The sequence below is a fragment of the Salvelinus sp. IW2-2015 genome, linkage group LG18 (assembly GCF_002910315.2).
Source record: "Salvelinus sp. IW2-2015 linkage group LG18, ASM291031v2, whole genome shotgun sequence".
In the NCBI taxonomy this organism is placed as follows: Eukaryota; Metazoa; Chordata; class Actinopteri; order Salmoniformes; family Salmonidae; genus Salvelinus; species Salvelinus sp. IW2-2015.
Genome location: NC_036858.1, coordinates 70,768,440 through 70,794,036, shown reverse-complemented (window position 1 = coordinate 70,794,036; position 25,597 = coordinate 70,768,440). Strand labels below are relative to the sequence as shown.

The 25,597-nt window shown below is 43.4% G+C and overlaps 1 protein-coding gene across 3 annotated transcripts in view; it reads left to right on the top strand.

Moving 5' to 3' along the window:
- Positions 1-25,597, top strand: part of LOC111977789 (forkhead box protein N2) — a 135,602-nt gene that overhangs the window by 90,548 nt on the left and 19,457 nt on the right. For all 3 annotated transcript variants that reach the window (XM_070448681.1, XM_024007451.2, XM_024007452.2), the window contains exon 2: positions 24,795-25,390. In XM_070448681.1, coding sequence (XP_070304782.1) covers positions 24,809-25,390 — 582 coding nt within the window. In that variant the 5' untranslated portion in view covers positions 24,795-24,808. The remainder of the gene's footprint in view (positions 1-24,794; positions 25,391-25,597) is intronic.

Sequence of the window (25,597 nt, the reverse complement as noted above, 5' to 3'; positions counted from 1 at the left end):
AAGAGCCCGGTGCTTCAATCTTGGTGAATATTCTGTCCTTGTCCTCTGGGACGTGTTGAAGTGTACCAGACTGACATTATCCATGTCACTCAGGAGACTAGGGAATGGAACACTAATGGTTCTGAAACATGTAGGAGGCTATAGGTGTTTTGTAACGCTTAATACATTCATGCCTTGCCTATAGGTGATAGTTCTATCATAAACATGTGTTTCACAAGGTAATATGCTAGTTATTCCGCTTTCCAAGAAGTAAATACTGTTAGATTGCATGTTCTCCACATGCATTAGTGTAAAGGACTTAAGGCCTGTATGTCTGTTACTTTAAACAACTTCTTATGGCTGCAATCCCAGTAACGGGATCGATATGACAGCAGCCAGTGAAAGTGGCCTACCAGTCTGTGAATACAAAGCATTCCCTATTATTTACATTTACATTTAAGTCATTTAGCAGACGCTCTTATCCAGAGCGACTTATTATGTTAACAACAATGCCATGTTATCACAGTGTGATGGACTTTGACCCAGAATGATGAAAGGTTAGCCTATACCTCTTCAGAACTATAGTAGTGGTCTGTATAGGGGATTGTGTTTTAGCTGGGGCTGTTTAACGGAGGCCATTAGGATTAGCAGCAGTCCTTAAAAAAGAAGTTGACATGTCTGGAAGTCTGTTATGGTGACAAATGGTTAACTAATTATCCTCTGTCACTCCTATTATTCTATTGACTCCAGTGTGCTAAGGTGCTGCACTCAATACCCTTTATACCCAATTAACACTCAAGGTGTGAAGATAACTGGTGGTCTGACGATGTGTGTAGCGACTGGGCCTATCTGAACACTCTGGAGTAGCGTGTGGGGTTTGAGATGGCGTTAGAATTAGAAAACACACTGCCTGTAGGAACAAAAACTGGCGAGTTTTGTGCCGTTCATGTAGTTAACTAAAGTACCAGTCTGATCAACAGCCAGTCTTGAAAAGGTCTGTGATTTAACAATGACCTTCAAACATTGTGTTCTCTATGCGTGGTTGGTTGGTTTATTTTTGTAATTAACCCTTTAGCCAGGGAATCATGCTGAGACCATCAATAAACAATTACTCTACGTCCTATATGCACATCAATTACTCTACGTCCTATATGCACATCAATTACTCTACGTCCTATATGCACATCAATTACTCTACGTCCTATATGCACATCAATTACTCTAAATCTACAGTTGAAGTCGGAAGTTTACATACACTTRGGATGGAGTCCATTTTTTAACCACTCCACAAATTTCTTGTTAACAAAAAGAAAATAGATTTGGCAAGTCGGTTAGGACATCTACTTTGTGCATGACACAAGTAATTTTTCCAACAATTGTCTACGGACAGACTATTTCACTTATAATTCACTGTATCACAATTCCAGTGGGTCAGAAGTAGAGGTCGACCGATTATGATTTTTCAACGCTGATACCGGTTATTGGAGGACCAAAAAAGCCAATATCGATTTATCGGACACAGTTTTTTTTTTTTTAATTAATTAATTTGTAATGACAATTACAACAATACTGAATGAACACTTATTTTAACTTAATATAATACATCAATAAAATCAATTTAGCCTCAAATAAATAATGAAACATGTTCAATTTGGTATAAATAATGCAAAAACAAAGTGTTGGAGAAGAAAGTAAAAGTGCAATATGTGCCATGTAAGAAAGCTAACGTTTCAGTTCCTTGCTCAGAACATGAGAACATATGAAAGCTGGTGGTTCCTTTTAACATGAGTCTTCAATATTTCCAGGTAAGAAGTTTTAGGTTGTAGTTATTATAGGAATTATAGGACTATTTCCCTCTATACCATTTGTATTTCATTAACCTTTGACTATTGGATGTTCTTATAGGCACTTTAGTATTGCAAGTGTAACAGTATAGCTTCCGTCCCTCTCCTCGCTCCTCCTGGGCTCGAACCAGCAACACAACGGACAACAGCCACAATCGAAGCAGCGTTACCCATGCAGAGCAAGGGAACAACTACTAGAAGGCTCAGAGCGAGTGACGTTTGAAACGCTATTTGCGCTAACTAGCTAGCCATTTCACTTCGGTTACACCAGCCTCACTCGGGGAGTTGATAGGCTTGAAGTCATTAACAGCGCAATGCTTGACGCACAACGAAGAGCTGCTGGCAAAACGCACGAAAGTGCTGTTTGAATGAATGTTTACGCGCCTGCTTCTGCCTACCACCGCTCAGTCAGATACTTGTATGCTCAGTCAGATTATATGCAACGCAGGAAACGCTAGATAATATCTAGTAATATCATCAACCATGTGTAGTTAACTAGTGGTTATGATTGATTGTTTTTTATAAGATACGTTTAATGCTAGCTAGCAACTTACCTTGGCTTACTGCATTCGCGTAACAGGCATTCTCCTTGTGGAGTGCAACGAGAGAGAGGCAGGTCGTTATTGCGTGGGACTAGTTAACTGTAAGGTTGCAAGATTGGATCCCCCGAGCTGACAAGGTAAAAATCTGTCGTTCTGCCCCTGAACAAGACAGCTAACCCACCGTTCCTAGGCCGTCATTGAAAATAAGAATGTGTTCTTGACTGACTTGCCTAGTTCAATAAAGGTGTTAAAAAAAWATATATATATTGTTGTGAAAGCTTGGGATCCCTAATTAATCGGTCTACCTCTAGTTCAGACTGAGGAGAAATCCGCACACGATGCATCCCTGACTACCTTCTGTGTCAGCCAGATCTGAACACAATTGGACCATAAAGAGAGTTTTGTGCGTCTAGACCCGTCTTTTCAATGTGATCTTTGTATTAGGAAAGCAGAAGTCCCATGTAAGTGTCAAGTGTAGACACCATCTCAGTGTTGCATGAAAAAGTGAAACAATTCAACCTGTATTCAACTCAGGCTGTATGATTTAAAGGTGCAGTATGCAGAAATCGCACCGCCATTTCCTGGCTGAAAAATTATAATAGTTCGCCAAATTTCAGTTTGTGACAAAAGAAGTATAGAGAATCATTGTCCCTTGTATCTAATCTGCTGTGAAGTATCTTTTAAATAACCCAAAAGATTGTATTTTCAGTTTTTTGAAGCTGGTGTACAAAACCGAAAGTATGACACAAACAAAACTAAGAACGGGAAGCATAGAAACAGTGTGCATAGAACAGATCTACCRCTTCTTAGACTTGCTTCCATTGAGAGAGACAGATCTACTGTCTAACTCACATTTCTATGTGAATTTGGTCAGTTAGCCCAAAAAGTTACATATTGCAGCTTTAAAGGAAGTGAAAGAGGAGCAGAAAAACAACAGCGGTGTGCTGTCTTGGTTCTTTATTTTAGTCTTCCTGATTCATGTCAGGACCATCTCTAATTCTTGTCTCTGAGAGTTGTCCCTGTTGGGTTAGTAAGCTCTCCTTTTCTGCTGCTCCTCTCCTCTGGCCATATCTGGTGGTTTCTGGTTTATCCCACTGAAGCAACMAATTTGTCTGTTGCCGCTGCCTCCTCGATCAACCCATCAAGGCTCTTGTCTGTCTGCTGATTATGATCTGGCCTTTTGTTTGGAGGTTACTGCTTTTAATGACTGCAGCTGCTCACATATTTCATMTCCTGACACACACACACCGCTCAGAGCCACGGACCAGACGTTGTGTAACTTCTGAAAGCTTCTCTGATCCTGTCTATTTAAGACTAGTGTGACTTTTTACTAGTGATGGGGGAAAAAATKTATACAGTTACATACCGGGATATTGTGCTGTACAATATTGTCAATATCGTAATATTTTTGCGCTAGTTGGCTGTACCTGCACCAAAACTCCAGTATTTTTCTTTCATAGCTTGTTCTTCATCTTTTTAAGTAGAGCCAATTTGTTTTCAGCTCTTTTATTTCCATGACTTATAACTCATTTTCTCTCTTGTCCCTCTGCAGCAGACATATACTGAGCAATATGTTTGGAACATCAAGTCACAGTATCAAATTGCAAWACATATAGAATCGTGAGAATCGCATTACATATAGAATCGCAATACACTTAGAATTGTGAGAATCGCAATACATATCGTATCGACACCTAAGTTTGGTGATAATATGTTATGGTGAGGTCTCTGGCAATTCCCAGCCCTTTGACTTTACTGAGTGTTAAGGCTTTAGGGAATGTGTTAATTGAGCATGTTTTGGGATCTGCATGTGTTTGGCTGTGCAGAGTTCTTGGTACGTGGTCATTGTTCTGTGAGTCTCTAGAACTGCTTTACGTTTTGAGGCTGTAGACATCTCTGAATTTGACACAGCCACTTTGCATTTAGTCCCTCAGAAACCTCCCTCCGATTTCAGTGGTGTTGTCTGAGACTGTTGTAAGGTTCACGATGGGTTTAGTAGAGACGCAGGACATAGAGCAGCTTGGCTGACACAGATCGGCTGTTTGTCAGCTGCAGAGAAACAGACTATCCTCTACAGCGGTGCTGCTGTGCTTCAAAAGGCTTCTGTGTAGTACAGTAACACRGAGTTTATAATGGTGTAGGCCTATGTTCAAAGAATGCACAACGACTCACATTGGTGTCAAATTATTACATTGCAATCTATGTCAAGAAAAAAAGCTGAGACGAGAGGGTTTCTAGATTATGAAATAATTATTCTGTTATGTCATTGATTTGAATAGACTAGTATTAACAAGCGTTGCTGAAATTCTCCACACATGTTTCCCCCACATCTTCTGGAATGAGCACATGCATTTTAATTTGTTTCGAAAGTTGCATAGTACTACCCTTTTAATACATGATTCTGCAGCTTTTGAGTGTTCTGCCACGTAGCTCTGTGTTAGCTGGGGCAATGTTTGCACACCGACTGACTGAACTCTAAATCACATGACCCTTAAGAGATAGGGGGGTTGAACACTGATAGTCTGAGTTGTACTTTGGAAGGCCTTCACATCGTTTACCCAGAGCATGCATTGACCAGCTGGCAAGTGTCTTCACTGACATTTTCAACCTCTCCCTGACCCAGTCTGTAATATGTACATGTTTCAAGCAGACCACCATAGTCCCTGTGCCCAAGAACGCCAAGGTAACCTGTCTCTAAATGACTATCGCTCCATAACACTCATCTGTAGCCATGAAATGCTGGTCATGGCTCACATCAACACCATCATCCCAGACACCCTGGACCCACTCCAACTTGCATACTGCCCTAACAGATCCACAGATGACGTAATCTCTATTGCACTGCACAATGCCCTTTCCCACCTGGACAAAAGGAACACCTACGTGAGAATGCTGTTCAAAGACTACAGCTCAGCGTTCAACAGCATAGTGCCTTCCGAGCTGACAAGGTAAAAATCTGTTGTTCTGCCCCTGAGCAAGGCAGTTTAACCCACTGTTTCCCGGGCGCCGACGATCCCTTTCCTCCTAGCTCATCACTAAGCTCAGGATCCTGGGACTAAACACCTCCCTCTACAACTGGATCCTGGACTTCCTGACGGGCCGTCCCCAGGTGGTGAGGATAGGCAACAACACATGTGTCATGCTGGATGTGATTTTTACATGAAAATGTCAGCAGTCAGACATCAACAGCGCTCTGAACGATCGGTAGACAAATGGAGATCCACATTCCACTGCAACCCTTTAGTTTAGCCTACTTTATTAATTTATCTTTTTTCTTTTACCCCCCCCTTTCTCCCCAATTTCAATCTTGTCTCATCGCTGCAACTCCCTAACGGGCTCGGGAGGCGAAGGTCGAGTCATGCATCCTCTGAAACGTGACCCGYCAAACCGCGCTTCTTAACACCCGCTTAACCCGGAGGCCAGCCTCACCAATGCGTCGGAGGGAACACTGTTCACCTGACTACCGAGGTCAGCCTGCCCGGCCCGCCATAAGGAGTCGCTAGAGCGCGATGAGCCAAGTAAACCCTCCCCTAACCCGGACCACGCTGGGCCAATTGTGCGCCGACCAATGGGACTCCCGATCACGGCCTGTTGTGATACATCCCGGGATCAAACCCGGGTCTGTAGTGACGCCTCTAGCAATGCGATGCAGTGCCTTAGACCGCTGCGCCACTGGGGAGGCCTAGGTTAGGCTATCCATCTCACTCTCCACTAGTAGGTGAGCTAAAGGACAGTGTTTGTCCTCACCACATACTTTCCCTATTGGACTCATACTTTTGTATATATATATACAGTGGGGAGAACAAGTATTTGATACACTGCCGATTTTGCAGGTTTTCCTACTTACAGACCTCTACATGCGTTGTAATTTTTATCATAGGTACACTTCAACTGTGAGAGACGGAACCTAAAACAAAAATCCAGAAAATCACATTGTATGATTTTTAAGTAATTAATTTGCATTTTATTGCATGACATAAGTATGGGATCACCTTATACCAACCAGTAAGAATTCCGGCTCCACAGACCTGTAGTTTTTCTTTAAAGCCCTCCTGTTCTCCACTCATTACCTGTATTAACTGCACCTGTTTGAACTCGTTACCTTTATAAAAGACACCTGTCCACACACTCAATCAAACAGACTCCAACCTCTCCCTAATGGCCAAGACCAGAGAGCTGTGTAAGGCATCAGGGGTAAAATTGTAGACCTGCACAAGGCTGGGATGGGCTACAGACAAATAGGCAAGCAGCTTGGTGAGAAGGCAACAACTGTTGGCGCAATTATTAGAAAATGGAAGAAGTTCAAGATGACAGTCAATCACCCTCGGTCTGGGCTTCATGCAAGATCTCACCTTGTGGGGCATCAATGATCATGAGGCAGGTGAGGATCAGCCCAGAACTACACGCAGGGACCTGGTCAATGACCTGAAGAGAGCTGGACCACAGTCTCAAAGAAAACCATTAGTAACACAATACGCAGTCATGGATTAAAATCCTGCAGCGCACGCAAGGTCCCCTGCTCAAGCCAGCGCATGTCCAGGCCCGTCTGAAAGTTTGCCAATGACCTTCTGGATGATCCAGAGGAGGAATGGAGAAAGTCATGTGGTCTGATGAGAACAAAAATTGAGCTTTTTGTCTAAACTCCACTCGCCGTGTTTGGAGGAAGAAAGAGATGAGTACAACCCCAAGAACACCATCCCAACCGTGAAAGCATGGAAGTGAAACATCATCTTTGGGGATGCTTTTCTGCAAAAGGACAGGACAACTGCACCGTATTGAGGGGAGGAGATGGGGCCATGTATCGCAAGATCTTGGCAACAACCTCCTTCCCTCAGTAAGAGCATGAAGATGGGTCGTGCTGGGTCTTCCAGCATGACAAAAACCCGAAACACACAGCCAGGGCAACTAAGGAGTGGCTCCGTAAGAAGCATCTCAAGGTCCTGGAGTGGCCTAGCCAGTCTCCAGACCTGAACCCAATAGAAAATCTTTGGAGGGAGCTGAAACTCCGTATTGCCCAGCGACAGCCCAGAAACCTGAAGGATCTGGAGAAGATCTGTAGGGAGGAGTGGGCCAAAATCCCTGCTGCAGTGTGTGCAAACCTGGTCAAGAACTACAGGAAACGTATGATCTCTGTAATTGCAAACAAGGTTTCTGTACCCAAATATTAAGTTCTGCTTTTCTGATGTATCAAATACTTATGTCATGCAATAAAATGCAAATGAATTACTTAAAAATCATACAATGTGATTTTCTGGATTTTTTAGATTCCGTCTCTCACAGTTGAAGTGTACCTATGATAAAAATTACAGACCTCTACATGCTTTGTAAGTAGGAAAACCTGCAAAATCGGCAGTGTATCAAATACTTGTTCTCCCCACTGTGTGTGTGTGTATATATATATATATATATATATATGTGTGTGTGTGTGGACACCCCTTAAAATGTGTGAATTTGGCTATTTCAGCCACACCCGTTGCTGACAACTGTATAAAATTGAGCACACAGCCATGCAATCTCCATGGATAAACATTGTCAGTAGACTGGCCTTACCGAAGGCCTCGGTGACTTTCAACCTGGCACTGTAATGGGATGCCAACTTTCCAACAAGTCAGTCAAATTTCTGCCCTGCTAGAGCTGCTTTGTGTGAAAACAAACTGTTTACACATGACTTTTGCATTGTAACATTATTCTACGAGAAACTAAATTCAAATTATTTTTGAGTACCTGACTTGAACATATATTCAGCCTGACATTTCATGTGAGCATTATAGTATAACTACCCTATATATATCAGTACCAGTCCTACTCATTCCAGGGTTTCTTTTTTACTTATATTCTACATTGTGGAATAATAATGAAGACATCAAAATGATGAAATAACACATGGAATCATGTAGTAACCAAAAAAGTGTTAAATCAAAATATATTTTAGATTCTTCAAAGTTGCCACCCTTTGCCTTGATGACCGCTTTGCACTCTCTTGGCATTCTCCCTGGTGCTCATCCTTGTTCTGTAATTTTGTTCTCATCCTCAACTCTGTTTGGTTAAAACAGTTTTTGTATTTCCCCATATGCTTGCCCTGTGAGTACTGTTTGTCTGACAGTGCATGCTGTGGTAATGGGTACATTCTGTAGACGCACACGCATAGAGCTTTTGAAAGGGCTATTCTCCCTGAAGTAGGGAACTCCACCTAACCTCCTGTCACTGGTCAAGTTCACAGTCCCATAGAGGTGTCTCTCTGTGAGTTGCTCTGTGTGAGTTGGTCTGTCTTTGTAAATGAACTTCCTCACCAGGCCTGAGGCGTTTCCCCCTTGCTCAGTTCTCTGTTTAGAATACTGTTGGGCTTSTGAAATGTCGCCAGAGCAAAAACAACCGCTCCTTTGTATGAGTAGAAAGCGAGGCTGAATCTAACGTCTTTGTTTCAACTCAACTCTGTTTGCTTTCACCTCTAGCACACATTAGACCCATTCCATTTCTCAGTGTCAGAAAATATTCAACCTCAATGAGGAATACTGTAGTATCTCTGACCTCTCTTCAGTGGACCTGCCTGCCTACTGCACTCCGACAGACTAGAGACACACAAACCAGTTTGACCAACAGAGTAAGACACACACTACTCTCTCTTACTACTTGTTTGAATGACAGACCAGGTTGTAAAGTAACCCCCACTGTAACAAGTATCAGCTGAAATCTAACCAACCTTTTGTCATAATGTGTGCTTCAGTATTGTGACACACAGTATCTATTACAGAGGTGTTAGAGGTTTGAGTCAATAGTTTTGGTGCAGTGTGTCTTTATCCATTTCTATCAACTCAAAATGTCATGTTTAGATATCAATGCAACATTTGAATTGTAGTGTGGGTTCATTTAAATTTTAAGGTAGGCGCTCATGCTTTTACTGCACTCTCAAAGAATGACAGTGTTTTTTCTGACAGCTGCGCTGATGTCTCTCTTCTTTCTCTGTCAGTGTATCCTCGTCTTTGTGAGGGAGGTTTGAGGAGAATGAGGGGAGACTGCTGGCCTCAGCACTTTGAGCGGAGCGTGTATTGATTTCTTCACATTAGCCTTTCTCCTTATGCCTCGCTCCGCCACAGAGTACAGCACAATCACTTCCCTTTACAGCTAGGCCCTGCTGCCACGGCAACCACTCTGCAGATCAGGAGATAGCGCAGAAGCCAGTCTCCTCTTCTGTTGTCACTGCGGAAATATCTCCATAACCTGGGTCGTGTTTATAAGGCATCAAAGCTAAGAAGTCCCACTCTGTCGCTGACTTCTTTTCTGTCTCTTGAACTGTACCCACTAAGGCCATCACATTTTTCTGTATATATCTAAAGAGTCATAAAGTCACCACAAACCTAATGCCTCTGCATGTTCTTTTGTCTTTTAACTTCTTATGGCTGCAATCCTGTTAACGGGATGATATGACAACAGCCAGTGAAAGTGCAGGGCGCTAAATTCAAACAACAGAAATCTCACAATTAAAATTCCTCAAACATACATGTATCTTATACCATTTTAAAGGTAATCTTGTTGTTAATCCCACCACAGTGTCCGATTTCAAATAGGCTTTACAGCGAAAGCACCACAAACGATTATTTTAGGTCACCGCAAAATCACAGAAAAACAGTAATTTTCCCAGCCAAAGACAGGAGTCACAGAAAAGCAGAAATAGAGATAAAATGAATCACTAACCTTTGATGATCATCAGATGACACTCATAGGACTTCATGTTACACAATACATATATGTTTTGTTCGCTAAAGCTCATATTTATATCCAAAAACCTCAGTTTACATTGGCGCCATGTTCAGAAATGCCTCCAAAATAGCCTCAAATTGCAGAGAGCCACGTCAAATAACATACTCACTCATCATAAACTTTGATGAAAGATACATGTTTTACATAGATTTAAAGATACACTTGTTCTTAATGCAACCGTTGTGTCAGATTTCAAAAAGCTTTACGGCAAAAGCACAATATTCAATAATCTGAGAACAGCGTTCAGCCACAAAAGGAAGCCATACAGTTACCCGCCAAATTGTGCAGTCAACAAAAGTCATAAAAAGCATTAAAAATCTTCACTTACCTTTGCTGATCTTCGTCGGAATGCACTCCCAGGACTCCCACTTCCACAAGAAATGTTTGTTTTGTTCGGTAATGTCCATCATTTATGTCCAAATAGCTATTTTTGTTAGCGTGTTTGGTAAACAAATCCAAAGTCAGGAAGCGCGCTCACTAAAAGCAGACGAAATGTCAAAAAGTTCCGTAACAGTAAGTAGAAAAATGTCAAATGATGTATTGAATCAATCTTTATTGAAGATTTATGTTAAACATTCTAAAGTTCCAACTGGAGAATTACATTGACTTCAGATGTGCGATGGAACAGAGCTCCCTCTCATGTGAACGCGCATGGTCAGAGCATGGCCAGGTCATGATAGACCTGACTAATTCCCCTCTCATTCGGCCCCCCTTCACAGTAGAGGCATCAGACAAGGTTCTACAGACTGACATCTAGTAGGGAGTGCAAACTTATCCATATCCCACTGTGTGTTCAATAGGGGCTGTGTTGAAAATCGACCAACCTCAGAATTCCCACTTCCTGTTTGGATTTTTTTCTCAGGTTTTTGCCTGCCATATGAGTTCTGTTATACTCAGACATCATTCAAACAGTTTTAGAAACTTCAGARTGTTTTCTATCCAATACGAATAATAATATGCATATATTAGCAACTGGGACTGAGGAGCAGGCAGTTTACTATGGGCACCTCTGTGCACCTTTCATCCAAGCTACTCAATACTGCCCTGTAGCCATAAGAAGTTCAATCAGTGCATTAGAAGGATAAAGTTTCCAAGGGAAAATAGCCTAATATGCCTCTGCACCTGTCTTTTGTTTGTCTGTCTGTTACCACATTTTATAATGTAGGGGCTGGCCCGATGGAGAGGGGGGTAGTTTTAACTTGCAGATGAACCGATAGGCTACCATCCGGGCCAGCTTCGGTAATTTGCTTAGCACTGAGAAGTCAACAAGCTAATACCTCTCATTAGCTCTCACTCACTCACACGTGGCCCATTAACCAGCTAGCGGACCCCTCGCTCGCCTTGCCACATCCCGCTTTGATGCCTTTTGATAAGAGCAAGGATAATGATGATACTCATAACAGCGATGATAATTCACTACGCAGCGGGAATGTGCTAATCAGCTAAAAGCACTTCCTTTGTGATCTTGGGATGGGTTCCCTTCAGCTGGTGTTTTGGTCTGTTTATCTAGCATATATAACACACACACACACACACACACTGCATTCAGAAAGTATTCTGACCCCTTCACTTTTTCCACAATTAAGGTTACAGCCTTATTCTAAAATGGATTCATTTCCCCCCCTCATCAATCTACACACACTACCCCATAATGACAAAACAAAAACAGGTTTTTAGAATTTTCTGCAAATTTAGAATTAAATAGAGATCTGAATCACATTTACATAAGTATTCAAACCTTTTACTCAGTACTTTGAAGCACATTTGGCAGCGACTACAGACTTGAGTCTTCTTGGGTTTGACGCTACAAGCTTGGCACACCTGTATTTGGAGTTTCTTCCATTCTTCTCTGCAGATCCTCTCAAGCTCTGTCAGGTTGGATGGGGAGTGTCGCTGCACAGATATTTTCAGGTCTCTCCAGAGATGTTCGATCGGGTTCAAGTCTGGGCTCTGGCTGGGCCACTCAAGGACATTCAGAGACTTATCCCAAAGCCACTCCTGCGTTGTCTTGGCTGTGTGCTTTGGGTCGTTGTCCTGTTGAAAGGTGAACCTTTGCCTCAGTTTGAGGTCCTAAGCACTGAGCAGGTTTTCATCAAGAATCTCTGTACTTTGCTCCGTTCATCTTTCCCTCGATCCTGACTGGTCTCCCAGTCCCTGCCGCTGACAAACATCCCCACAACATGATGCTGCCACCACCATGCTTCACCATAGGGATGGTACAGGTTTCTTCCAGATGTGACGCTTGGAATTCAGGCCAAAGAGTTCATACTTGGTTTCATCAGACCAGAGAATCTGATTGTTATGTTGGCTAACTCCAAGTGGGCTGTCCTGTGTCTTTTTTACTGAGTGGCTTCTTTCTGGCCACTCTACCATAAAGGCCTGATTGGTGGAGTGCTGCAGAGATGGTTGTCCTTCTGGAAGATTCTCCCATCTCCACAGAGGAGCTCTGTCAGAGTGACCATCTGGTTCTTGGTCACCTCCCTGACCAAGGCCCTTCTCCCCGATTGCTCAGTTTGGCTGGCTGGCCAGCTCTAGGAAGAGTCTTGGTGGTTCCAAACTTCGTCCATTTAAGAATGATGGAGGCCACTGTGTTCTTGGGGACTTTCAATGCTGCAGAAATGTTTCCCCAGATCTGTGCCTCGACACAATCCTGCCGCTGAGCTCTACGGACAATTCCTTCGACCTCATGGCTTGGTTTTTGCTCTGACATGCACTGTCAACTGTGGGGACCATATATAGACAGGTGTGTGTGCCTTTCCAAATAATGTCCAATCAATTGAGTTTACCACAGGTGGACTCCAATCAAGTTGTAGAAACATCTCAAGGATGATCAATAGAAACAGGATGCACCTGAACTAAATTTCGAGTCTCATAGCAAAGGGTCTGAATAGTTAATGAAAATAAAGTATTTCTAAACACCTGTTTTCACGTTATCATTTTGAGGTATTGTGTGAAGATTGATGAGCAAAAAATGTGTTTAGTAAATTTTATAACAAGGTTGTAATGTGAAAAAGTCAAGAGGTCTGAATACAAATAAACAGAACAAAAATATAACTGCGGCTTGCTGATGTTCATGTTGTGAACAGAGTGCCCCATGGTGGCGGTTGGGTTATGGTATGGGCAGGCATAAGCTAAGGACAACGAACACAATAACATTTTATTGATGGAAATTTGAATGCACAGAGATACTGTGATGAGATGCGGAGGCCCATTGTCGTGCCATTCATCCGCCGCCATCACCTCATGTGAAATCCATAGATTAGGGCCGAATGAATTTATGTCAATTGAACTGTAACTCAGTGAAATCTTTGAAATGGTTGCCTGTTGCGTTTTATTTTTGTTCAGTGTATGTACATACYCACTAGAACACCATGCACACTAAAAAAACACACTGTTGATATTTAAATGTGGCTGGTGGGGTGTTACCTGAAGGATGTTGGGTGGGCCCTGGGCCGGTGGGGGTGGTGCAGCAGAGAGGGGGAGGAGGGTCTTTGTGCTGCTAATTGAGGTTAATCACCACCCGGCCTGTTTGTTGTCCCAGACCACCACATCATACAACAGAGTGGTTCTAATTGTTGAGTAGCAGCAGCAGATATGCCTCATCAGCCAGCTAGAAGAACTGCATTAGAAGTGAAACATGGGATCAACACTTTACATCATGCGGTTAGATTTAAGTTCAKTGTATTTTGTTGATTGTTAGTTTTCAAATAACTTATTTAAAGATAGAGCTATATACTTTTTCAGATTTTAGTCCTTTAAGTTGACACTGAATATTTTACCATCCCCCAAATAATAAATACATATGATGGAATTGAATTTTTCCCAGAGTGGTGGCAATGAATATATAATATAGAGGAAACACTTCTGTCGCTCTGTCTGTCTCTCGCGCTCTGTCTCTCTGTCTCTCTCTCTCAAGCTCTCTCTGTCTCTCTCTCAAGCTCTCTCTGTCTCTCTCTCGCGCTTCTGTGTCTCTCCGTCGCTCTGTGTCTCTCCGTCGCTTTGTCTCTCGCGCTCTGGCCGGTGTGCTCAGGCTCTGGCCGGCGCTCTCTGGCTGGCTGGCTCATTCTCTAGCTGGCTGGCTGGCTCGCTCTCTGGTTGGCTGGCTGGCTCGCTCTCTGGTTGGCTGGCTGGCTCGCTTGCTGGCCCACTCTCTGGTTGGCTGGCTGGCTTGCTCTCTGGCTGGCCCGCTCTCTGGCTGGCTGGCTGGCTCGCTCTCTCAACCCTTTTCTTTCTACTACACTCTCTCTTTGTAAGGACACTTGCTGTTAGGCTATGTACAAATGTTTTCCTCTTCCTTTGAAAAAGATAATCTCTACAGGAGGTTGCCTGTTGCTGACCCCTCCTGTAAACCCTGAAAGTGAATACCCAACCGATCCTCGGTTGGGTATTGGGTGAATACCCAACCGATCCTCTCTCTCTGAGAGGTGAGATGAATGTCTAGGGCATACTGGTGCACATCACACCCCTGCCCTCTTTTCTGCTCCCATCATCCTCTATCTCATCACCAGGTTCCCAGAGCCTGCTCTCTCGCCCACTCTATGCCCTCCCTCTCCCGTCTCCCCCTCTTTCTCCTGCTTTCTCTGTCCAGAGCAGAGCTTGGCCCAATTCCTCTTTAACAACAACGGCCCAGCCATCCTCCACCCCTCTGTCTCCCAGTGTCCCTCAACCCCCACCCCAAGTATCAGGCTCAGCCCAGACATAACCCAGACCACCCTAGSCCAGCACCAGTCTAGTCACAACCCACCCCAGCCTCAGCCCCACCTCAAGCCCCAGCAGCATCACTCCAGCACCACCCCAGCCTATACCGGGACGTTTGGTGGTTCCCCACAGACACTGTAGGGTTGCCACAAGCTGAATGCTGATTGGTTGTTGGCTACAGTCGACAGACACAGCCCAGCGTAGATGGATTACTTATTTTCCCACTTTCTCTCGTTGGGAGGATTTGTGCTCTTAATTGAAGTGAACGCAGCAGGGTTGTCATGGTGACACTGGGGGCAAAGACTAAAGTTTGTTGTGATCAGGGAGGAGGAGAGGGGGGAATGTCTCTTGCTGGCTGCCTTCTGTGCTCTTGCTTGGCCTCATTGGACTATATTTTCCGCTGGTCTTATGAAGTAGCTACTGAATGTGTACAAACATTCCAGAGGAGGAAGTAAATTCCACGTACTGTGAGACTATTTCCTGTGTTTTAGTTCTCTTTTAGGCTACTGTGTGAGTCAATGTATTGTGTTGCGATACAAAATAATGTTTTGCTGTTTCGTGGTTCATTCATTGTAAACACTAAAATAATATGTATTTCACCTTTTATTTAACCAGGTAGGATAGTTGAGAACAAGTTCTCATTTACAACTGCGACCTGGCCAAGATAAAGYAAAGCAGTTCGACACGGAATAAACAAACATACAGTCAATAATACATTAGAAAAAGTATATATACAGTGTGTGCAAATGAGGTAAGATAATAAAATAGGCCATAGTGGCAAGGTAATTATGATATAGCAATTAAACATGAGTGATAGATGTGCAGAAGATGGTAGGTGGATGGGCTATTTCAGATAGGCTATGTACAGGTGCAATGATCTGTGAGCTGCTCTGATAGCTGGTGCTTGAAGTTAGTGAGGGAGATATGAGTCTCCAGCTTCAGCAATTTTTGCAGTTTGTTCCAGTCATTGGCAGTAGAGAACTGGAAGGAAAGGCAGCCAAAGGAGGAATTGGCTTTGGGGGTGACCAGTGAAATATACCTGCTGGAGCGCGTGCTGCTATGGTGATCAGTGAACTGAGATAAGGCGGGGCTTTACCTAGCAAAGACTTGTAGATGACCTGGAGCCAGTGGGTTTGGTGACGAGTATGAAGCGAGGGCCAGCCAACGAGAACGTACAGGTCGCAGTGGTGGTTATTATATGGGGCTTTGGTGACAAAACGGATGGCACTGTGATCGGCAAATTGGATGCAGTCTAGTASAGTGTTGGAGGCTATTTTGTAAATGACAAAGCCAAAGTCGAGGATCGGTAGGATAGTCAGTTTTACGAGGGTATGTTTGGCAGCATGAGTGAAGGATGCTTTGTTGCGAAATATGAAGCCGATTCTAGATTTAATTTTGGATTGGAGATGTGGGTCTGGAAGGATAATTTACAGTATAACCAGACACCTAGGTATTTGTAGTTGTCCACATATTCTAGGTCAGAACCGTCCAGAGTGGTGATGCGGGCAGGTGCGGGAAGCGATCGGTTAAAGAGCATGCATTTAGTTTTACTTGCATTTAAGAGCAGTTGGAGGCCACGGAAAGAGTTGTAGGGCATTGAAGCTCCAAGTATATAGGCTAAATTGCCAATGGGATGAGGGGGACAAGTACCCTCCAATCAGAACGGGTCAATATAGTGTATTCGGAAAGTTTTCAGACCCCTTGATTTGTTTTTCTCCACATTTTATGTTACAGCCTTATTCTAAAATTGATTGCATTTACCACCTGTGGTAAATTCAACTGATTGGACATGATTTGGAAAGGCACACACCTGTCTATATATGGTCCCACAGTTGACAGTGCATGTCAGAGCAAAAACCAAGCCATGAGGTCGAAGGAATTGTCTGTAGAGCTCAGCGACAGGATTGTGTCGAGGCACAAATCTGGGGAAGGGTACCAAAAAATTTCTGCAGCATTGAAGGTCCCCAAGAACACAGTGGCCTCCATCATTCTTAAATGGAAGAAGTGTGAAACCACCAAGACTCTTCGTAGAGCTGGCCAAACTGAGCAATTGGGGAGAAGGGCCTTGGTAAGGGAGGTGACCAAGAACCCGATGGTCACTGACAGGGCTCCAGAGTTTCTCTGTGGAGATGGGAGAACCTTCCAGAAGGACAACCATCTCTGCAGCACTCCACCAATCAGGCCTTTATGGTAGAGTTGCCAGAAGGAAGCCACTCCTCAGTAAAAAAGGCACATAACAGCCCGGTGACTATTAAAACCTACCCTAACCAGAAAACGTGGATGGATGGTGGCATTCGCGCAAAACTGAAAGCACGATCCACCGCATTTAACCATGGAAAGAGGTCTGGGAATTTGACTGAATATAAATATTCCCTCCAAGGCAATCAAACAAGCGAAATGCCAGTACAGGGACCAGCTGGAGTCGCAATTCAATGGCTCAGGCGCGATGCGTATGTGGCAGGTTCTACAGGAAATCACGGACTACAAAAAGAAAACAGCCAATTCACGCTTCCAGACAAACTATACACCTTCTTTGCCCGCTTTGAGGATAATACAGTGCCACCAACGCGTGCCCGCTTTTTGGAGTGTGGTGTCAAAAAAGCAGAGCATCTCTTTATTACGGATAGACCTTTCCCCATCTTTACAACCATTGAATCTATATGTTTTGACCATGACAGTTTACAGTCTAAGGTAACGCCAAATAATTTAGTCGCCTCAACTTGTTCAACAGCCACACCATTCATTACCAGATTCAGCTGAGGTCTAGAACTTAGGGAATTATTTGTACCAAATACAATGCTCTTTAGTTTTAGAGATTTTCAGGACCAGTTTATTACTGGCCACCCATTCCAAAACAGACTGCAAATCTAAGGGTTTCAGTGACTTCATTAGCTGTGGTTGCTGATGCGTATATGGTTGAATCATCAGCATACATGGACACATGCTTTGTTTAATGCCAGTGGAAGTTCATTGGTAAAAATGCAAAAGAGTAGAGGGCCTAGAGAACTGCCCTGCGGTACACCCCACTTTACTTATTTTGACATTAGAGAAGCTTCCATTAAAGAAATGCCTGAGTTCTATTAGATAGATAGCTCTGAATCCACAACATGGCAGAGGTTGAAAAGCCATAACAGATACGTTTTTCAACAACAGGTTATGGTCAATAATATTAAAGGCTGCACGGAAATCTAACAGTACAGCTCCCACAATATTCTTATTATAMATTTCTTTCAACCAATCAGTCATTTGTGTCAGTGCGGTACATGTTGAGTGCCCTTCTCTATAAGCATGCTTAAAGTCTGTTGTTAATTTGTTTACAGAGAAATAGCATTATATTTGGTCAAACAATTTTTTACAACATCATAAATGTAGATGATAATACAAGTTATACACATGGAATTATAGATATACCTCTCCTTAATGCAACCGCTGTGTCAGATTTCAAAAACACTTTACGTAAAAAGCAAACCATGCAATAATCTGAGACGGCACTCAGAACAATAGTCAAATTAGCCGCCATGTTGGAGTCAACAGAAACCAGAAATTACATGATAAATATTCCCTTACCTTTGATCTTCATCAGAATGCACTCCCAGGAATCCCAGGTCCACAATAAATGCTTGATTTGTTCGATAATGTCCGTTATTTATGTCCAATTAGCTACTTTGGTTAGCGCGTTTGGTAAACAATTCCAAAGTCACGAAGCGCGTTCACCAAAACCTGACGAAATGTCCAAAAGTTCCATAAGTCAGTAGAAACATGTCAAACGATGTATTGAATCAATCTTTAGAATGTTGTTAACATAAATCTTGAATAACGTTCCAACCGGAGAATTACATTGACTTCAGATGAGCGATGGAACGGAGCTCCCTCTCATGTGAACGCGCATGGTCAAAGATTGGTCATCTCATGGCAGTGGTGACTCATTCCTGTCTCCTTCGGCCGCCCTTCACAGTAGAGTCATCAGACAAAGTTCTACAGACTGTTGACATCTAGTGGAAGCCGTAGTAAGTGAATACTCATTCATGTCTCGCTGTAATTTCATTGGGAGCTTGGTTGAAAATCTAGCAGCTTCAGAAAAAATTCTAACAGGAAGTGGAACTTCTCAGGTTTTTGCCTGCCATATGAGTTCTGTTATACTCAGACATAATTCTAACAGTTTTAGAAACTTCAGAGTGTTTTCTATCCAATACTAATAATATGCATATATTAGCAACTATGACTGAGGAGCAGGCCGTTTACTCTGGGCACCTCTGTGCACCTAYCATCCAAGCTACTCAATACTGCCCCTGCAGCCATAAGAAGTTAATAGATCRGTTTCGACCTTTACCATTCCCGGTGGTGAAAATATTAAATCGTCTGTGTCTGTAGAAGAGTCACGTTTCCGTTTTGAAATCGGTTCCCCTGTCTTACTCTCCGTCATGTTTGGGTGTTGCTTGTTTTCGTATTATTTGTCGATAAATGTCTCGTCTTAAGATTTGTTTTGTGTTATTATCCAGATTGAAGGTTATCACCCACCAGATTATGTAGTGCTAATATGTCTAATTTGCCGATATTGAATATTACGTTTTATCTTGAAGTGCTCTACATAACTTCGTTCAGTCCGCCATTACCTTTAAGTCCGCCACGTCCGCCACCATGCAACAACCCATGTTCAAAGTTGAATGTCTTTCTGCCCATCATTTTATTTAAGGTGCTCAAGTTTTTTCCCCCCATCATTGACCTTGGCTTCATAAGTTTCTTTTTGTTGTTTAGTCATAATTTCTCAATTTTCAGTAAGTCAACCAGTCAAATGTGCAGCCAGACTTATTAGCCACTCCTTTTGCCCCATGTCTTTCAACCATACAGTTTTTCAATTCCTCATCAATCCACGGATTCTTAAGTCAGTTTGCATGTTTAATCAATCATTTGAAGAAGCAATTTCATAAATTCATCAAGTGCAGCATCTGGATGCTCCTTATTAATCACATCAGACCAACAAATATCATCCACAGCAACATATTTTGTATGATCTCTTATACAGTAATTTAGGCCCAGCTTTTAGAACTTTGGCTTCCCTGGATATAGCCACAATATTGTGATCACTGCATCCAATGGGTACGGATATAGCTTTAGAACAAAGTTCTTCAGTATTAGTAAAAATGTGATCGATACATGTGGTGATCTTGTTCCTGTAGTGTTTGTAAACACCCTGGTACATGGATTAATCATTTGAACCAGATTACAGGCACTGTTTACAGTAAGAAGCTTCCTCTTGAGCGGACGACTTGATGAAAACCAGTCAATATTCAGGTCCCCAAGAAAGTAGACCTCTGTTTACATCACATACAATATCAAGCATTTCACACACTATTTAGAAACTGACTTAACACTTGGTGGCCTATAGCAACACCCCAAAAGAAAAGGCTTTAGATGTGCGAAGTGAACCTGCAACCACAACACTTCAGTAACACTTGACATAAGATCTTCTAAGCATTACAAGGATATGGCTCTGAATTTATACAGCAACACCTCCCCGTAAGCATTTCTGTCTCTTCTATAGATGTTATATCCTTGTTTTGCTACTGCTGTATCAAATTAATTATCTGAGTCTCAGAAATGGCTAATATATGAAGGTTATCTGATGTTAGCAAGTTAAGGATTTAATGAACCTTATTTCTAAGACTACGTATTAATATGGGCTATTTCAGCCCTTTCCTGGGAACTCATCAAAGACATACTGAAAAGAGCAAACAATCAATAGGTGTGTTTGCTGCGGGGTTGAAGCTGCTAACCAATAGGCTTGGCTTGCTCATCCCTTATAGGCTTCTGGGAGGGTGGACGATGAGCCCGTCACAGTGCGTGGGGACATTACTTACATCCGCTATCTGACAACTTTCATGGCTGTGTATAAGTTCTTTCCTCTTCTGTCGCACAACTTCAGGATAGTCCTCATTGAGGAAGATGTACATTTCTCTCAAGGTCTTGGCTCTTTCCAGACCAGCTACATTGTCCTGAACCTCAGGAACTTGACAACTATCGGCCTGGGCTTGTCACCTGGGTTTTCCAGTTCTGTGGGAGGTTCTTCACCTCAATCTTCCTGTGGTCCATCTTCAATTTCTCAAATAATTTCCCTCACTTTGTCCTCAGACTCCGTCCAGGTCTCGTGGCGATTCTGAAATTCCGTCCACAGCCATGTTCCGCCTTGATTGTCCCTCGAGTTGATTGTTGTCATGGATTCACACACAGAACTGATGTCCTATCTCACTGACTTACAGATTGCTGTCATCTTGCCGTTCTCCTGTTTCAACTCATCGAGCTATTTTCTTGTTGTTGTAACAACTGCTTGTATAACTATTTCATTTGTTTTAAAACATCCTTCACCTGTTATAGAAACACCACTGTTCTCAACGGTACTCTCGCCGGCTTTGGTCTTTGTCATGGTAGCTCCTCGCAGTTCCAGACATGGCAGGTAACCGGGAAGTTTGAGAACGACAAACAGCAGCGATCGAGACAACCACAAACCCGGGACAATCCGTGGTCCCAGCCGCAATGGCTAATCGCGTCGCAGGCTGTGTTCAAGCACTTAAGAAAACCCTGCCAGCTTAAATGCAGCTAGCTGCATCACCAAATTGCTCCTCAGACCCGTCTTTGGTCGGCAAGATCGCCGGACAGAGACTAGCAGTCTCAGCAGCTGATGCCAACTGCGTCACAGGATCCAAACTAAAGAGTTAGCTTGCTTCTAAGAACTTTCCAATACACTTTCAAAACAAAAAAAACGAGCTTCCCTGTTTGTTGAAGTACATTTTGGCAGTGATTACAGCCTCCTCATTCCAATACAGGTGTGCCAAGCTTGTAGTGTCATACCCAAGAAGACTCAAGGCTGTAATTGCTGCCAAAGGTGCTTCAACAAAGTACTGGGTAAAGTGTCTGAATACTTATGTAAATTTTTGTTTTGTCATTATGGGGTATTGTGTGTAGATTGAGGGGAAAATAACTATTTTAATACATTTTAGAATAAGGCTGTAACGTAACAAAATGTCTAAAAAGTGAAGGGGTCTGAAACTTTGTTTGTGTGTACACAGTGGCAAGAAAATGTACGTGAACCCTTTGGAATTACTTGATTTCTGCATAAATTGGTCATCAAATTTGATCTGATCTGCATCTAAGTCACAACAATAAACAGTGTGCTTATACTAATAACACATTAATGTATTTTTCTTGTCTATATTGAATACATAAACATTCACAGTGTAAGTTGAAAAAGTTTGTGAACCCCTAGGCTAATGACTTCTCCAAAAGCTAATTGCAGTCAGGAGTCAGCTAACTTGGAGTCCAATCAATGAAATGAGTTTGGAGATGTTGGTTAGAGCTGCCTTGCCCTATTAAACACTCACACAATTTGAGTTTGCTATTGACAAGAATTATTGCCTGATGTGAACCATGTCTCGAACAAACGAGATCTCAGAAGACCTAAAATTAAGAATTGTTGACTTGCATAAAGCTGGAAAGGGTTACAAAAGTATCCCTAAAAGCCTTGATGTTCATCAGTCCACGGTAAGACAAATTGTCTATAAATGGAGAAAGTTCAGCACCGTTGCTACTCTCCCTAGGAGTGGCCGTCCTGCAAAGATGACTGCAAGAGCACAGTGCAGAATGCTCAATGAGGTTAAGAAGAATCCTAGAGTGTCAGCTAAAGACTTACAGAAATCTCTGGAACATGCTAACGAGTCTACGATACGTAAAACATTAAGCAAGAATGGTGTTCATAGGCAAAATATTCCAAATATTCTGTGGACAGATTAAACTAAAGTTGAGTTGTTTGGAAGGAACACAACATTGTGTGGAGAAAAGAAGGCACAGCGCACCAACATCCAAAACTTCATCCCAACTGTAAAGTATGGTGGAGGGAGCATCATGGTTTGGGGCTGCTTTGCTGCGTCAGGGCCTGGCCAGCTTGCTATCATTGACGGAAAAATGAATTCCCAAGTTTATCAGGTATTTTGCAGGAGAATGTAAGGCTATCTTATCTGTCCGCCATTTGAAGCTTAACAGAAGTTGGGTGATGCAACAGGACAACGACCCAAAACACAGAAGTAAATCATCAACAGAAGAAAATATGCCTTCTGGAGTGGCCCAGTCAGAGTCCTAACCTCAACCCGTTTGAGATGCTGTGGCATGACCTCGAGAGAGCGGTTCACACGACTTCCCAAGAATATTGCTGAATTGAAACAGTTTTGTAAAGAGGAATGGTCCAAAATTACTCCTGACCGTTGTGCAGGTCTGATACGCAACTACAGAAAACGTTTGGTTATTATTGCTGCCAAAGGAGGGTCAACCAGTTATTAAATCCAAGGGTTCACATACTTTTCCCACCCTGGACTGTGAATGTTTACACGGTGTGTAAAATAAAGACATGAAAACATATAATTGTTTGTGTTATTAGTTTTAAGCAGACTGTGTTTGTCTTGTTGTGACCTAGATGAAGATCAGATCAAATTTATGCAGAAATCCCAGTATTTCCAAAGGGTTCACATATTTCTTCTTGCCACTGTATATGCTGGAAGTTCGCTGTTTTCCCCCAAAGAAATCTTTCCCCGTCCCCAAAAAATAAATATTTTTTATTTGGGGGGGCCCCTCCATATACCCCTAGAGAGGCATAGTAAGTAGTGTCAAACTGTGTAGAAATGTATTTTAAAAGGTAAAAAAATAAGGACCCCCGTCTACTGTTCTCCCACCCAGTATCACCCTTGATATATTAACACCAAACTGGATGCCATCTCAGCCCAAGCAAAACTTGGCAGCTGCCTAGATGACATCAGGTCATGGATGAAAGAGAACTTACTCCAGCTGAACAACTGCAAGATTACGTCAACGCCCTGTTCGTGGGCCTTCCAGTCAAAATCACTGAAGAGGCTACAACTTCTCCAGAATTGTGCTGCCAGAGTCCTGACCAGGAAGTCAGCCCACACCACCCCATCCCTGCAGAACTCCACGGGCTACCGGTTAACTAAATTCCTCCTAGTGTTTAAAGGATTGAGTCCCACCTACATCGGGGACCTAATTCCTATCACTGCTCTAGCCAATCCCTACTGCGTCAAGTCCCCAAGACACGTCTCCATGGAGGACCGAGCCTTCTGCTCCCTTGCCCCTCACCTATGGAATTCTCTCCCTGACCATCTGAAAGCCACTCCATCATTATGAACTTTTAAAACAGGACTTAAAACCCATTTCTACAGAATGTTGGTCTTTTCTAGTTCTAATCTTGGAAGTCCCTTTAGAATGTATTATTGCTGTCTCCTAGCTTGATTCTAAATGATGTTTATATTGTATTTCTAAGCTCCAGTCAAGCGGTATCAGGTGGGTTGTGCCAAGATAAGTGGTAGTCCTGACTCCTAGATGATTGCAGGGCAGGCAGCTCTGCATTTGAGAGCTGTCTACTTAATAAGGCAGTGTAAGAGGGAAGGATCCTTTCTCTGTYGGCTCTCTCGCTCACCGTGACAGGGATGGTTTAATGCTCATTGGCATCTAACAAGCAGGTGCGTCTGGTCAGACGAGGTGGGCGGAGAGGAGAGCAGGCTGGAGAGACTGGAGTTGTCTCAGACACTTCAGAGGTCCTCATCAAAGGCTCTTGGCTGGAGAGTGAGAGAGGAGGGGAGGGTAGTCTCCTTCACATGCAGGCTGACGTGTAGAGGGGGCAGAGGGAAGAAGGAGGGGAGGGTAGCCCTGCCTGCCCTCGGGGCAACCTTAGTAAAACACATTGAGCGCTTGGTAGAGCACATCATTTCAAATTGTCACATCCATTTATTTCATGTTTCCAGTCGTGTTGGGAAAGCTGCTCTCTGCTGTGATTGTGCCGCTGTGTGAAGGAAAGTTCAATGCTACCAACCCTGTTTTTTATCTAGCTACTAGTATCCAACTGTTCTAGCCTGTGTAGCCCCTCTGTCAGTTATTTTGGAACCAACTCTAAACCTTTCTTCTCTTCTTTCTCCAGACCTCCCTGGTTTAATGGGTCCAATCATCGGGATGTCGCCGGATAAGAAAGCGGAAACGCCGAGGATGCAGGGGGAAAGGGTGGGACTTAGGGGTCTGTGTGGTGGGGCGGGGACTCTCCCGGAGGCAGAGTGCGGTGCAGCCAGCCCATTGGCCACCAGTCTGGACCGGGGGTCCGTTGGTTCCGGGGGCTCTGAGGACGAGGAGCTCACCAACCTCAACTGGCTCCATGAGAACCTGCTCCAGAACTTTACCCTGGGGGGGGCCGGCGAGGCCGGGGGGGCCCAACCCAGTGCCAGCCCCCTCTTTGACATTGAGGGCGACACCGGAGCCCCTCAGAACCCCCCCTCTTCATCCTCTTCCTCCTTGTCACAGAGGGACTCGTTGAAGTCCAAGCCTCCTTTCTCATTCTCTCTGTTGATCTACATGGCCATAGAGCAGAGCCCCAGTAAGAGCCTGCCAGTGAAGGACATCTATGGTTGGATCGTACAGCACTTCCCCTACTTCTCCTCGGCCCCCACCGGCTGGAAGAACAGCGTCAGACACAACCTGTCACTCAACAAGTGTTTCCGTAAGGTGGAGAGGAGCCTGGGAAAGGTGAGGGAACTTTGAGATGCACGTGCACACACACACACACACACACACACACTTACTTTGTTTGTTTACCCTGCAAAGAGTTGGCAGTGCCTAGGTTGTGGGTTCGATTCCTGCAAGGATAACAAGTTCTCATCTGACTAGGGGTGGCCGTTAGTAATCCAGCACTCGAACGGATGTCAATGCTTGATCTTTAACCAGAGAAATAAA